This window comes from Pristis pectinata, chromosome 8 (genome assembly GCF_009764475.1).
Source record: "Pristis pectinata isolate sPriPec2 chromosome 8, sPriPec2.1.pri, whole genome shotgun sequence".
NCBI classification, from domain to species: Eukaryota; Metazoa; Chordata; class Chondrichthyes; order Rhinopristiformes; family Pristidae; genus Pristis; species Pristis pectinata.
In genome coordinates, this window is record NC_067412.1 from 43815975 (window position 1) to 43831161 (window position 15187).

The following is a 15187-nucleotide window of genomic DNA, read 5'->3' on the forward strand; positions in this document are numbered from 1 at the left end:
ACCTTTCTTCAGGAGTTGCTGTGCAACTAGGACTGTGTCATGCCACTTGGATGATTTTATGTTCATTTATAGGAACGCTGTGTATATATTGGGAGACCTGACTGGGCAGCTTCAGGACTCTCTGCTGGCTGCTCACACACCTTCCAATGCTTCGAGTGCTCTGAAGCTAACAGGGAGTATTTGTTGAATGTTTACCAGCTGACAAGAATGCCTGAGAGGTGACACAAGTGGTAGGGCTTCACTAACAACCTTTCCAACTGAGGCATGGAAGATCCCACAGCAATGCTGACACTAGCACAGCTGTACAGCAGGTAGTACTGCTGCCTCACAGGTCCAGCAGCCTGGCTCGATCCTGACCTTGCGTGCTATGTGTGTGGAGTTTCCATGTTCTCACTGTGACTGTATAGGTTTTCCCCAGGTGCTCCAGTTTCCTCCCACATCCCAAGGACATGCTGGAAAGTTTAATTACCCCTAGTGCGGGTGGATGGCAGGAAAATTACAGGGGAGTTGGTGGGCACATGAGGGATATGGGTTACAGGGAAGTAAGTGTGGGAATGGGATTGATGGGATTGCTCTGAGGGCCAGCATAGACTCAATAAGCCGAATGGCCCACTTCTATGTCATAAGAAAACTATGAATATGAGCTGTCACTCACCTCTCCAAGGAAGGGTGTTACTTATCCTATTTCAACAGTGGTATGTTGCAGATCACTTACCCCAGAAAAGAAAATCAAATGATACAAACACTGGAAATCATAACATATTTCAGTAAACCCCAGCACTATTCCTGTTTCACTACTTGCCCAACACTACATCTATTACTGATTGAATCGAAGGAATGCAGAGGTACAATAAGTCCTGATATAGGTTTCTCCAGCAGATTGTTTGTTGCTACAGATTCCAGCATCTGCAGTCCTTTGTGTCACAATAAAACATTATTCACAAGCACACTGGGCAGATGCATATTGCACTCACCCCAGAGTTGGCTAGGGCTCAGGAGCTCTCTGTCCAAGAGGCTCAGGGTGGTCTCCTCTAGCTCAAGTGAAGCTCTACACTTGAATGGTCCCTTTCCCATGTGGAAGGTCTTCTTCCTATTCCTAGTCTCTACCTAATGAAGGGTATGTGTGTGTGGGTGGGGTGGTGGGCATGGGGCATGGTTTACAGCTCACCTTGACATGGAGGATTGTGAAATTCTTCTGACATTGCTGACAGTGTGGGGATTCTCACACTGGATGGAATGACTATAGCCTCCTCCTGCCAAGTTCTTCCATTGGCAGCCCTGGTGGGTCTGCTACCCACCTCCCCCATGCTTCAGCACAGCAGGCCTCCGTCCTAATCCCTCTCTCGTTCTCCAGACTCTCCAGTTCTTCTGAGTGTCCCTTTCTACTGCAGGTTCTTTCTTCTCCATGACAGTCAGACAGCTGCTGCTATATAAACAGAAGAGCAGGGAATACTCAGCAGGTCAGGCAGCATCTGTGGAAGGAGAAACAGTTTTGTAAGGGTCTTCCACTTGAAACATTAATTCCTTCTATGGATGCTGCCTGACCTGCTGAGTGTTTCCAACATTCACTGTTTTCATTTCAGTCTTTTGATTTTTCAGATATCAGAAATGTGCTATAAGGCCTGAACCTTTTCTGGTTGTTGCTTGGCAAGTTATTGGGTGTCTGTTTGGAACTGTGCAGATCCTACTTTAACACATGAAACCAATATTGCATTGGTTTTAATGTACTTCAGATAGTTTCACAATTTCACAATCTGATTGGTAGTTAGCAATACAGACAGCACTTCATGCGCATGGCACGGAACTTCACGGCACTTCAGATGAAACCCAATGTCTTGACAATACGTTGTTTCTTAGAAATTCAGTTGCATAAGGTCTTTTTCAGCATTATGCAGTTGAAAATGAATTTTCTCCTGAGTGAAGTCAACAACATTTTCCAATTCATTTTGCAATACCCTGTAAATTCAACTAGGTACCTCCAGTTGGGTGACCTGAGCACCTCAATTTCTGCATCAAGGCAGAAATCTATTCAGTCTGCTTTTGGACAACTTAGACCATGTTGTTCCTGGAGCAAACATCATTAGGTTCTTCTGGGACAACCTAAACTTCCCAGTGCAGCATCAGATATGGATGCCTAATTAGGAAACCTCATATTACATGTACTGCAGGTTTCCTTGCTTTCCAATAACTTACCTTCTTCCTTGAGCACCTGTGGAATTCACCCATCACACCTTGATGCTAGCACGCACCCTTCTACTGACCTGGATTCCAGACCCTGAGCCTTTCATATTTTTCCACCATCTCACCCAGGTGGCTGGTGGGAGATTCTGCAGGGTGTCAGTGGCATGTGAGAGAATGGGTATGGGGAAATAAGAGGAGAAATAGGAATGATGAGATTGCTCTGAGAACTGGCAAAGACTAGATGGATCAAATGGTCTCCAGTATCATAAGGTAAATTGGGAAATACATTCAGTGGGCACTGTACACCATGCTAAAAGATGGCTACACCCACCACCATTCAGATGTTGCTCATCTCCCAGCACCCTGTCATCCCTCACCATTGTCACTCATTCCCATACCACCTAAACATTGTTGGTTTCCCAGTGCCCCTTCCCTGCTCACACCAAACCACCCAAGTAGTTTTTCCAACTCTATCTTTCCTATGCCCCTTGTGTCACCATCAAACATTACCACCTCCCATTCTCCATCACCCCATCATGGATGTCAATGAACTGCTGCTTGCCAATTCAGGGGCACTATCCTTTCTTGATATATCCAGGTTTACAGGTCAAGGCAGTGGGAGCATTTAGTACTGGAAATAAATTCAAATGGTGCAGTTCCCATACCTGGTTGTGAAGTTCAATAGTGGTCAAAGACAGTGAAAGCATCTTTAAGTCCCAATAGACTGCTCAATGTACTCCTCACCTTCTCCACTAAATACCATAGGTTCCATTGGGCAGCAGAAGCATCACTTCAGCAGACCAATGACCTCCCTTTCAGATTTGGTGTGTATTTGTTGTGTCCATGATGAACCCATATCTTGAGTACTGGAGCCATCAGCCATGTTGCAAGCAGATGGTGTGATTGATATGCTGAGGCTGCTATGCAGCACCCACCAAACAATGTCTTTGGAGGCAATACTATTCTTTAGCACAGGGAAGGCTGTGACCAAGTAAACAATGCTTCATCTGCTGCTCTCCTGAAAAGTTGAGTGAGTTGAGGCTGGCGGTTGTTGAAGAGAAAGCTTGTGGCCTCCTTTGTACAATAAAACATTGTAAACTGTGGGATGCTGGAAATATTCCCAGCTCCAGGAAGCTGTTGAAGCTGTTGACTTTAGTGAGGTTCAGGTGGTCGAACTGTGACAGGTGTGGACTCACCCTGACCCTTCCTATCCTTCATCTTCCTCCACTTCCTACACCAGATTGCCCTCCTCTGCCTGACCTCAGCTCATCCTCCCAGGGGCAATTTTACACATGTCTAGGTTTAACCAGTCAGCAAAAGCTGATTGGTCACCTGCCATGTGTGGACATGCAGGTCTCTGGAATTCTAAAGAACATACATTCATAGAATCATGACCAGAAAAGAAAACAATAGACCTGTAATCAGCAAATGATCTCCTTAAACATTAAAAGACATTTAGACAAGTAGATGGAAGGAAATGTTTAGAGGGATATGAGCCAAACATGGGCAAATGAGATTAGCATAGATAGGCATCTTGGTGGACATGGATAAGTTGGGCCCAAGGGCCTGTTTCTCCATGCTGTGTAACTCTATGACTGGATGAATCAGGGGTAGATTGAAGTTTGGGATGGAAGGGATCCTTCCTGCTGCTTAATGCATCTTCAGAAATGCAAGGTTAAGACAGAGCATTGATTCAGCTGAGAGCTTCAAAACGACAGGGCAGGTGTCAAATCAGCACAAACTGATTGATACTGTGATCCATTGACCTGGCATTCAGGAGTCCACTATGAGCCAGCACCTCACCTCACCATGCACTCCAGGCACCATTTTGGACATATAAGGACTTTCCTGGCACCCAAAAGCCAATACTACCAATCCAAAGCATGCCTGTATATGAAGTGGTCCAAAACATTTGTAAACCTAGCAAGGAATTCGGGAGAAGTCTTTGAGGTAGCAGCAGAGAATTTGCTTCCACATGGAGGGGCTGTGGCAATTGGTACAGATACATTTAATGAACAGCAGGGTAAGTGCATGTGCAGAGGGGTGGTAGGAAATATTAGTGGTGGGGGGTAATAAAGGTAGATGGAGGCTGGTATTGGAAGCATACATCCTGCTGCAGATCAGCTGCTCAGTGCAATTTTCTGTACTGTAGATTCTGTGCAATTCTCTGAAAATGTGCTTGAACAAGGATGTATTGAATCTAACATCAGTATCTAATGCCTTGTATTGATTTCAGGTCATTGTGCAGAGATCACTTTCGTCTAAATCAATTCTCCATGCCAAAGGTGGTAGCTTGTTTGCAGCCTACTTGAAAGTCTTGCCAATTTTCATAATGGTGTTTCCAGGCATGATCAGTCGAGTGCTTTACCCCAGTAAGCACCTTTTACATAACAATTAAGTTACCTTTTATAAATCTGGTGCAGAAAATCAGTTTCATGACTTTACCGTTTGTAAATAATGTGTCTTTATCAATTGTTTTTTTTAAATCCTGAAACTTGTACATACATGTTAAGACTGCCTTCAGGCACGAGTTTAGCAACGAATGGTTTATATTATCCTCTTGCAGTTGCTTATCTAATTCTGTAGAAAGTTCTTCCCCCGTTCTATGGCTGGGTTACGTGCTTCCAAGTAGATGCGTGTTGGAAATAGGCTGGCATTCGCTGAGGACAGTTTGGCAGCCACACTCACCACTAGTTGCTTTATCTGTATGCAGAAGGATCAACCTGCTGGCTACCTGAGCCATGGGCAACCTGACCCATCGGGAAGCCTAGTACAAGCCCCAACCACAAGAGAAAACCTGTGACATCATCTGTCAAAGGTGTCCAGTTCGGCAATCCTTCCAAACATACCTGATATTCAGAAAGATTCAAAAGCTATTAGACAATCAAATGAACAATATTAACATTTTAAATAGTTAAAAACACTTTTAAAGAATTAAAACATTAAACAGAAAACATAATAATGAAATTGTAACATATCCTAAATTTAACTTTCTTACTCACAACCATAAGATCTTCATTCAAATAAAAATTCACTGGCAGACAAGAATAAGGAAAATCTCAAAGCATTCTACAAGCATATTAATGGTAAGAAGGTAAAAAAGTAAAGAGTGGGGCCCATTAGAGACTAAAGGGGCAACCTGTCTGTGGAGCACAGAGGTGAGGTCCTAAATGAATACTTTTCATTTGTATTCAGCAAGGTCAGCTGCATTCATCAATAGTCAGAAGGAATTAGAGGAGCAAATATGTAGGGAAATATGTAGGACTAATAGGGCTGTAATAGTTGGTGATTTTAATTTCCCTAATATTGACTGGGACTGCCATTATACTAAGGGATTAGATGGGGCAAAAATTGTTAAGTATGTCCAGGAAAGGTTTCTCAAGCAATATATAGATAGCCCTACAAGAGAGGGGGCAACATTCAACTGAATTTTGGGAAATGAGGCTGGGCAAGTGGCCGAAGTGTCAGTGGGGGGAGCACTTTGGGACCAGTGACCGTAATTCTATTAGTTTTAAAATAGTTATGGAAAATGGTAGGTCTAGTCCACAATTTAAAGTCCTAAATTGGGACAAGGCTAATTTTGATGGCATTAGACAGGGAATTGCAAAGGTTGACTGGGAGAGGATGTTTGCAGGTAAAGGGATGCCTGGTTAGTGGGAAGCTTTTAAAAGTGAGATAAGAGTTCAGCCCCAGCATATTCCTGTTAGAGTGAAGAGCAAGGCTGGCAGGATTAGGGAACCCTGGTTGATAAGGGATATTGAGGGTCTGATCAAGAAAAAGAGGGTATGTCAGGTATAGGCAGCTGGGATCAAGTCCCTTGAGGAGTATAAGGGATGTAAGAGTACACTTAATAAGGAAATCTGGAGGGAAAAAAGAGGACATCAGAGATCCTTGGCAGATAAGGTAAAGGAGAATTCTAAAAGATTCTATAAGTATATTAAGAGCATAGGGCTAACTAGGGAGTTCCTTAAGTATCAGTGTTGTCTTCTATGTGTGGAGCCTCGGGAGATGAATTAACCGTGGAGAAAGACATGGAAGCTGTTGAGTTCAGGGGAGGAAACAGTGATGTCCTGGAGCATATCAACATTACGAACGAGGGGGTATTGGTGGTCTTGAAGCACATAAAGGTGGATAAATCCCTGGTATCTGACCAGCTGTAAACTAGGACATTGTGGGAAGCAAGGGAAAAAAATTGCTAGCAGAGATTTTTGTATCATCGTTAGCCACAGGTGAGGTACCGTAAGACTGGAGATGGCTAATGTTGTGCCTTTATTTAAGAAAGGCTGCAAGGACAAGCTAGGGCATACAGGCCAGTGAACCTAACATCAGTGGTGGGAAAGTTACTGGAAGGGATTCTGAGAGATGGGATCGAAATGCATTTGGAAAGTCAAGGACTGATTGGGGGTAGTCAGTATGGCTTTGTGTGTGGGAAATTGTGTCATGAATTTGATTGAGTTTTTGAAGGAGTAACCAAGAAGACTGATGAGGGCAGGGCAGTAGATGATGTCTACATGGACTTTAGCAAGGCATTTGAAAAGGTCCTGCATGGTAAGCTGGTCTGGAAGGTTAGAACACGTGGGATCCAGGGTAAGATTGGCTTGGTGGCAGGAAGCAGAGGAAGACAGTTGTTTTATCAGATTGGAGGCCTGTGACCAGTGGTGTGCTGCAGGGATCGGTGCTAGCTCCCCTGTTGTTTGTCATATATGTTATTGATTTGGATGAGAATGTATGCGGCATGATAGTAAGTTTGCAAGTGACACCAAAATTGGAGGTGTGAATAGTGAAGAAAGCTGTCTAAGTTTATAGCAGGATATTGATCACTGCGAAAGTGGGCAAAGGAATGGCTGATGTCATTTAACTCAAACAAATGTGAAGTGATTTTGGGAAGTTAAACCATGTCAGGACAAAAATAATGAAAGGCCGGGTCACGGGGAGTGTTGTAGATCAGAGACGCCTAGGGGTACAAGTATATAGTTCCCTGAAAGTGGCAACACAGGTAGACAAAGTGGTGAAGAAGGCTTTGCATTGAGTACAAGAGTTGGGACATCATGTTACAGTTGTACGAAACATTGGTTAGTCTGCGCCTGGAGTATTTTGTGCATTTCAGGTCACTACATAGAGGGAGGATGTGATTATGCAAGAGAAGGTACAGAAAAGATTCACAAGGATGTTTCCAGCACTGGAGTGCCTCAGTTATAATGAGAGATTGGATAGGCTGAGGGGTGACCTTATATAAAATTATGATGGGCATATGTAGATAGTCACAGTCTTTTTCCCAGGGTTGGGGAGTCTAAAACTTGACGGCATATGTTTAAGGTGAGTGGGGAAAGATTCCGAGGGGCAAGTTTTTCACACAGAGGGTGGTGTGTATGTGGAATGAACTGCCAGAAGAAATAGTAGACATGGGTACAATTACAATTGGAAAGGTTCAGGCGCCAAACACAGGCAAATGGGATTAGTTTGGGTCGGCTTCTTGGTTAGCATAGACGAATTGGGCCTTTATTATCTGTGTTTTTTCTGTGTTGCATAAATCTACGATTCTTGAATCTAAAAAGGACATTGTTTTCCCACATTCAGGGAGGGGAATTGTAGAACATGTTATCATTAAACAGGAGATGGCTTGGGAGGCTTAAATGTGGATAAATACCCAGGGCATTTTGGGATGCAATAACAGGACTGTGAGTATAATGTAAGTAGTAGGGAAGTTATTGGAAGGTATTGGAAGGGACAGGATTAATGATGAATTAGAAAGGCAATGATTAATCAGAGATAGTCAGCATGGCTTTGTTAGGAGGACATCCTGTCTGACTAATTTGAATGAATTTTTTGAAGAGGTAAAATGTATTGATGAGGGCAGAATATTTGATGTAGTCTATATGGACTTCATTCAGTCCTTTGACAGGGTCCCCAGTGGGATACTGGTACAAAAAGTTAAAGGGAAACTGGCAAGTTTGCATATTGGATCAAAACTGGCTTGCTGATGATGGAGGGTTGTTTTTGTGATTGGAAGCCTGTGACCAATGGTGTACCTTAAGGATTGGTGTTGGGACTCTTACATACAGCAACAATTTGTACATGAATGTAGAAGGTATGATTAGTAAGTTTGTGGATGACATGAAAATTGGAGGTGTTGTTGAGATCAAGGAGGGCATCGAGCATTTCAGTTATGAGAAGAGACTGGATAGGATGGGTTTGTTTTCCTTGGAGCAGAGGCAGTTGGGGGGGGCCTAATAAAGGTGTACAATATTATGAGGTTACAGAAATAGGCCTGATTGTAGCAAACATTTTCACTGAGCAGAAGTTTCTAAAGCTTCCTTAGAGATAGGTTTGGTGTAAAAGGTAAGCGGGTTAGAGGGGATCTGACGAAGAACTTTTGCACCAATAAGGTGATTGACATCTGGAACACACTAGGGGGTGGTGGAGGCAGAGACTCTCACAACACTTAAGGCCAGGATTTGAAATGCTAAGGCATAGAAGGCAAGTGCTAGTAAATGGGAATAATGTAGATAGGTACCTGGTTGTCGGCATGGACATAGTAGGCTGAAAAGCCTGCTTCTGTGTTGTAGAACCCATGACTCTAAATGAGTTCAGGGACCCTACACCAGGCATGACTCAAACAGTATTCCAGTGTTAGGCCCACTCCTAACTCCTGCAGACTCTAGCTGGACTCCACAGATGATGGGGCTTTAACCCAAAACATTAACTCTGCTCCTCTCTCCACAGATGCTGCCTGACCTGCTGAGTACTTCCAGCATCTGGAAATTTGAAACAAAAACAGAAATCTCTGGGGATACTCAACTGGTTGAGCAGAATCTGTGGACCTGTTGTCTACCCCTATTATCTTCTGTTTGTATTAAAGATTGGAAATAAATAGGTTTTAAGTTGCAGATAGAGTAGGGAGTGGAGAGGATATAATGGGAAGATGTGTGATGGGTGGGGAAATTGGAGGGGTTAGTTGAAGGCGGCTGGTAATTGGCTGGTGTGGAATATTCTAGTGGAGATGTAAACAGAAGATGTTACTTTGTCTGCTGTTACAAAAGAGATATACAGTAGACTTTGGAAATCTGAAATGAAAACAAAAAATGCTCATTATCTCCAATGGTGCAGAATGTGAATGGAAGGGAGAATTAAGGAGACAGATGACTGGAAGCCTGCAGCCATGTTGCAGACTGAAAGGAGGTACCCCACAAAGAGGACACCCAATCCCTGTATGGTCTCTGTAATGCAGAGGTGACCACAACATGGGCAGCAAAAACTGAAAGAAGTGAAATACTACTTCTCATGGACAGAGTGCTGTGGTTCTGAATGGTGGGTAGAGAGGAGGTAAACAGGAAAGGTGCTGCACCTCCTGTGACTACATGTGAACGGAAGTGAACCTTGTGGAAATGGAACAGTGAACAAGAGCTTCCAAGAAGGAAGTATCCCATTAGAATGCCAAAAGAGGAGGAGCAGAGATGTTTGGAAGTGTCCTCTGACACACAAGAACACAAGAAAACAGGAGCAGGGGTAGGCCACCCGACCCCTCAAGCCTGTCCCTCCATTCAATATGATCATGGCTGATCTGCCCTAGACCTCAGTAATTCTTCTGTGCCACTTCCCCATAGTCCTCAATTTCTTGATTTTTCAAAAATTTATCCTGTTGTTTAAAGAACTCCAATGATCCAGCCTCCAAACCCTCTGGGGTAGAGAACTCCAGAGATTCACCACTGAGAGGTAGTTCCCACATACCTCAGTTTCAAAATACCATGCCCTAATATTATATCTATGTCCCCTCATTTGAAGCTTTCCCACTAGTGACAACATCTCAACATCTACCCTGTCAAACTCCCTAACATCTTATATGTTCCAATAAAATCACCCCTCATTCTTCTAAACTCTAAGAGTAAAGCAACTTTGTTAGCTGCTTGTGATTGGACAGCCCTCTCATCCTAGGAATCAGCCTATTTTTGGATCCCCATTCAGTCTGCAGGCTTAATGCACCATTACCTGCACATCTGGGGAGGGAGGGGGGAGAGGGAAAGGAGGACAGGGGGACCGGAGAAAGAGGGAGATGGAGGGGGGAGGGGGGAGGAAGAGGGACAGGGAAGGAGAGGGGGAGGGGATAGAGGAGGAGGAGAGGAGAAGGGGAGGGTGAGAGGGAGAGAGAGATATTCATCATATTCATATTCATCAATAACTGTCAGCTCTTGTGTTTCCATAGTATTTACTGTGGAAGTGGAGAAATCGGATGGGATGTTGAATGGGATATGGGTCATTCGAGGAATTCAATCTCTGATGCTCACAAAACATATTCTTCTTGTTTTAGATCTTGTGGCTTGTACGGATCCAGATACCTGTCGTAGAGTTTGTGGCAATCCAGCTGGGTGCACTGATATCGCATATCCACTGCTTGTAATGGAAATGCTCCCTGGAGGTAGATTGTCAAAGCAAGAAAATAATAAAATTAGGCAGAAAAAAATTCTACCCATGCTAAATTGGTGCTGGAAGTGCTTTGGCATGAGACTGCCATCCACTGCTTTAATCTTCTGATTGGTTGTTTCCAACTTGCTGAATTAAGTGGATCATTGAAGGGCCTGTTTTTTGCTGTTTGACTCCATGACTCTAGTCAGTGTTACAGTAATTCTTCATCAGCAGCCCACTGCTTGGCAGGAGGAAGTTGATCATGTATCTATTGTCTGCTGCAGCAGCTTAAATGGCAGAGACAAGTGAAGCTTGCAGTTGCTTCTATGTTCTTTTACAAAAGAATATAAATATATTGGATTGATCTTAGGTCAACATCAATCAGTACTTAGAAAGAAGAAACAGAATACAAAGAGTAGCCTAAGTGCTCTTCATAAGTTTCTTTGCTCCACTTGCGACTTCCTCCACAGCAGTCATCTAAACCCCTCCCATCTACAATCTCTTTCAGAACCTCACACTAAGGGCAGAGATGGAGGGAAGCTTGCAGACCCATGGCCAAGTGGGAGGAACCAGGGAAAACTTATGTGGTCATTTAATGAGACAGGAATTTTCCAGAAGCCTCATGACCCATGGTCATGGTGTGATTGCCTTGGAATCTGTAAAGACAGGTATAAATGGAAGGGAACAAAGAACTACAAGCTCCATAGATGACTTAATATCCCTGTTTATCTCCAGCCCAGGATCTCCTTGTTTTTCTCTCGCCCTGTGCTTGGGTGTCCAACAATTATTGAACCCTTGACCCCAACACAACTCCTTTAAGTCAAAATATAATCGCAGTAAAGTTCACATCCTTAAGAGTCCTGAAATATATGAGGAAAATTCATTTTTGTCATTTATTATTCAGCATCCTCCACTTGAACATGTAATGGGACTACCTGCCTAATGATGTTGGGTGATACATCTCTTTCCAACTTTCTCATGAACATTTGGGAGGACGACTGTAAATTGGTGAATTGGTTTATTATTGTCACATGTGCTGAAGGAATACAAGGGAAAAGCAATAACAGAATGCAAAATAAAGTGTTACAGTTACAGAGAAAATGCAGTGTAGGCAGACAATAAGGTGCAAGGCCATAATGAGGTAGATTGTGAGGTCAAGAGTCCATTTTATTGTACTAGGGGACCTTTCAATAGTCTTATAACAGCGGGATAGAAGCTGTCCTTGAACCTGGTGGTATGTTTTTTCAGGCTTTTGCCTGATGGAAGGGGGAAGAAGAGAGAATGTCCAGGGTGAGTGGGGTCTTTGATTATGTTGGCTGCTTTACCGAGGCAGCAAGAAGTGTAGACAGAGTCCTTGGAGGGGAGTTTGGTTTCCATGATGTGCCGAGCTATGTCCACAACCCTCTGCAGTTTCTTGTGATCTCAGGCAGAGCAATTGCCATACCAAGCCATGATGCATCTGGATAGGATGCTTTCTATGGTGCATCAATAAAAATTGGTGAAGGTCAAAGGGGACATGCCAAATTTCTTTAGCCTTCTGAGGAAGGAGAGGAGCTGGTGAGCTTTCTTGGCCAAGGCATCTATGTGGTTGGACGAGGACAGGCTAATGGTGATGTTCACTACTAAGAACTTGAAGCTCTCAACCTTCTCAACCTCAACACCGTTGGCATAAACAGGATCATGTGTACCGCTCCCCTTACTGAAGTCAATGACCACCTCTTTTGTTTTGCTGATATTGAGGGAAAGATTATTGTCATAACATCATGCCACTAGGCTCTCAATCTCCTACCTGTACTCCGACTCATCATTATTTGAGATTTGGCCCACTGCAGTGGTATCATCTGCAAACCTGTAGATGGAGTTAGAGCAGAATCTGGCCATGCAGTCATGGGTGTGTAGGGAGCAGAGTAGGGAGCTGAGGAAGCAGCCTTGTGGGGCACCAGTGTTGAGGTTAATCATGGTGAAGGTGTTGCTGCCTATCCTTACTGAGAGTGATCTGATGATAAGGAAGTCAAGGATCCAGTTGCAAAGGGAGGTGTTGAGTCCCAGGTGCAATTGTTGGTTCTTTCCCTATCCTAGACAAAGCTCTGATACTCAACACTAAGTTTATAGATGACACTAAAATAGATGGTAATAGTGGACAATGAAGAAGGTTGTCAAGAATTACAAGGGGATATTAATCAGCTGAGTAAGTGGGCCAAAGAATGGCAGATGGAGTTTAATTCAGATGAGCGAGGTGTTGCATTTTGGAAAGTCAAATCAAGGTAGGACTTCGACAGTGAACACAGGGCCCTGTGGAGTGTTGTTGAACAGAGGGACCTTGGAGTTCAGGTTCATAGTTCCCTGAAAGTGGAGTCACAGGTAGACAGGGTGACTAAGGTGGCTCTTGGCATGCTGGTCTTCATCAGTCAAGGCACTGAGTATAAAAGCTGGGAGGTTGTGGTGTGGGTGTACAGGATGCTGGTGAGGCTGTACTTGGAGTTTTGGTTGTCCTACTATAGGAAAGATGTTATTAAACTGGAAAGAGTCCGGAAAAGACTTACAAGGATGCTGCCAGGACTGCTGGGACTTTTTTCCTTGGAGTTAAGAAACTAAGAGGTGATCTTACAGTGGTGCATAAAATCATAAGGGTGAATGCACTCAGTCTTTTTCCCAGGGTTAGGGAATCATGAACTAAAGGCTTAGGTTCAGGGTGAAAGCTGAAAGACTTAATAGGAACTTGAGGAATAACTTTTTTACACAGGGGGTGGTATGTATGTGGAATGAGCTGCCAGAGGAAGTGGTTGAGGCAGGTACAATAACAACTTTTAAAAGACAGTTGAACAGATACATGGATAGGAAACATTTAAAAGGTTACGGGCCAAATGTTGGCAAATGGGCCTAGCATGGATGGGCATCTTGCTCAGCATGGACCAGTTGGGCTGAAGGGCCTGTTTTAATGCTGTTTGACTCAATGACTCTATGATGCTAATCACACATAGCTTATAGTAGATTATTTTTCTAATGCAATTCCACTTAGTTGGCAGTTTTTCTTCTGTTTTGAGGTTCAGTATTTTGTTCTTTTATTGAATCTCTTCCCCCTTTAGAATGGTTCTCTTTCTCAATGTCCCACTGACCAAGACTATTCTGTAACTCATTCTCTTGACTTTTCAGACTCATCAGCTGGTTCATCACCATGGAAGTTCCATATGCACTGGTGTCTCATACAACTGGACTGTGAATGCCCAAACTCAATCCAAACTGAGATTTCTGGATATTAGCATCAGTTAAGGGAAAAGACTGCATCCAGTATTCATTCATCATAGTCATACAGATAGCAGGAAGGGAGCCATTTTTCCCATTAGAGACTGGATTCACGATCAGAATAATGTGCTTACCCAATGTGTTTTCCAGTTTACTTACAGACTTGGTGACATCTGATCATCTCATTTTCTAAAATGATCATAGAATTGGGAAAGGCCTGAAGCAGCAAACTTCCAACATGGATGTATTTGCCAGAGAGGGAGTGCAGGTTTGATTCCTGGGATGGCAGCTTTGTTGTATGAGAGATAACTGAGCAGACTAGGCCTATACTCTCTTGAGTTCAGATAAATGAGAGATGATCTCATCAGCATATGCACATTTCCTATAGAGCTTAACAGGGTAGATATGTGGTTACATATGGGCATACCATCTCAGAGGGATAGGCCACTTGGTCTGTTAAGCCTGTTCCACTTTTATATAGAATCATGGTTGTCCTTATTGCATCCTCATCTCTGCCTTCCTGCCTAACTGCAGTAACCTTTCACCCACTTGTTTATCAATTATTCATCTACATTTGCCTTAAAAATATTTATAGGTTCTGCCTTTTGAGGAAGAGAGTTCATGTCTCAAAATAAAGAGACAGCCATACAAGAAACATTCCTGCAATCACAAGGTAGTAGATCTTTGGAAATCTCTGCCCAAGAGGGTAGTGGCACCTTGGCAACTGAGAATATTCAAGGCATTCATAGATTTTTAGATGTTAAGGGAATTTAGGGATATGGGGTTAGTTCAGTAAGGTGGTGCTTAGATAAATGACCAGTGACAATCATACTGAATGATGGAGCAGGTGTAAGGGACTAATTGACCTGCCTCTGCTTCTATTTCTTCAGTTTCTAGGTTATGCAAGTTTGTACTAATATGGGGGAAGGGGTGTTCCTGATTCACTTAGTTTAGAGGGTTTAAAGGTATCCAATAAATCACCCCTCAGGATGACTCAGGACGCTAGCTTTGGTACAAAGCTTGACCCCTTTCCTGTTCTCACTCTCCCACTGCAGGGCTGCGGGGCCTGATGATTGCAGTCATGATCGCTGCTCTCATGTCCTCCCTCACTTCGATCTTCAACAGCTCGAGCACATTATTTACAATTGACGTCTGGCACCACCTCCGGCCCCATTGCTCCGAATGGGAGCTCATGGTTGTTGGCAGGTAGGGAAATTTCCGGCCAGCTCAAAATAAATGTAAGGTCAACAGTGCCCTTCTGTTGAAAAGTGTTATCATGAGAAAGGTCCATTTGTTCAGACCTCTGGCCTGAAGTTTAAATTAGATTCCAACCCATTACACTATCAATGTATTCAAATATATG

The 15187-nt window shown here is 43.4% G+C and overlaps 1 protein-coding gene across 1 annotated transcript in view; it reads left to right on the top strand.

Moving 5' to 3' along the window:
• The window catches only part of LOC127573846 (sodium/myo-inositol cotransporter 2-like), a 100991-nt gene that overhangs the window by 65923 nt on the left and 19881 nt on the right, over positions 1-15187 (top strand). Inside the window, exons 9-11 of the mRNA XM_052022373.1 lie at positions 4418-4553; positions 10487-10594; positions 14880-15030. Of these exons, the coding sequence (XP_051878333.1) occupies positions 4418-4553; positions 10487-10594; positions 14880-15030 (395 nt within the window). The remainder of the gene's footprint in view (positions 1-4417; positions 4554-10486; positions 10595-14879; positions 15031-15187) is intronic.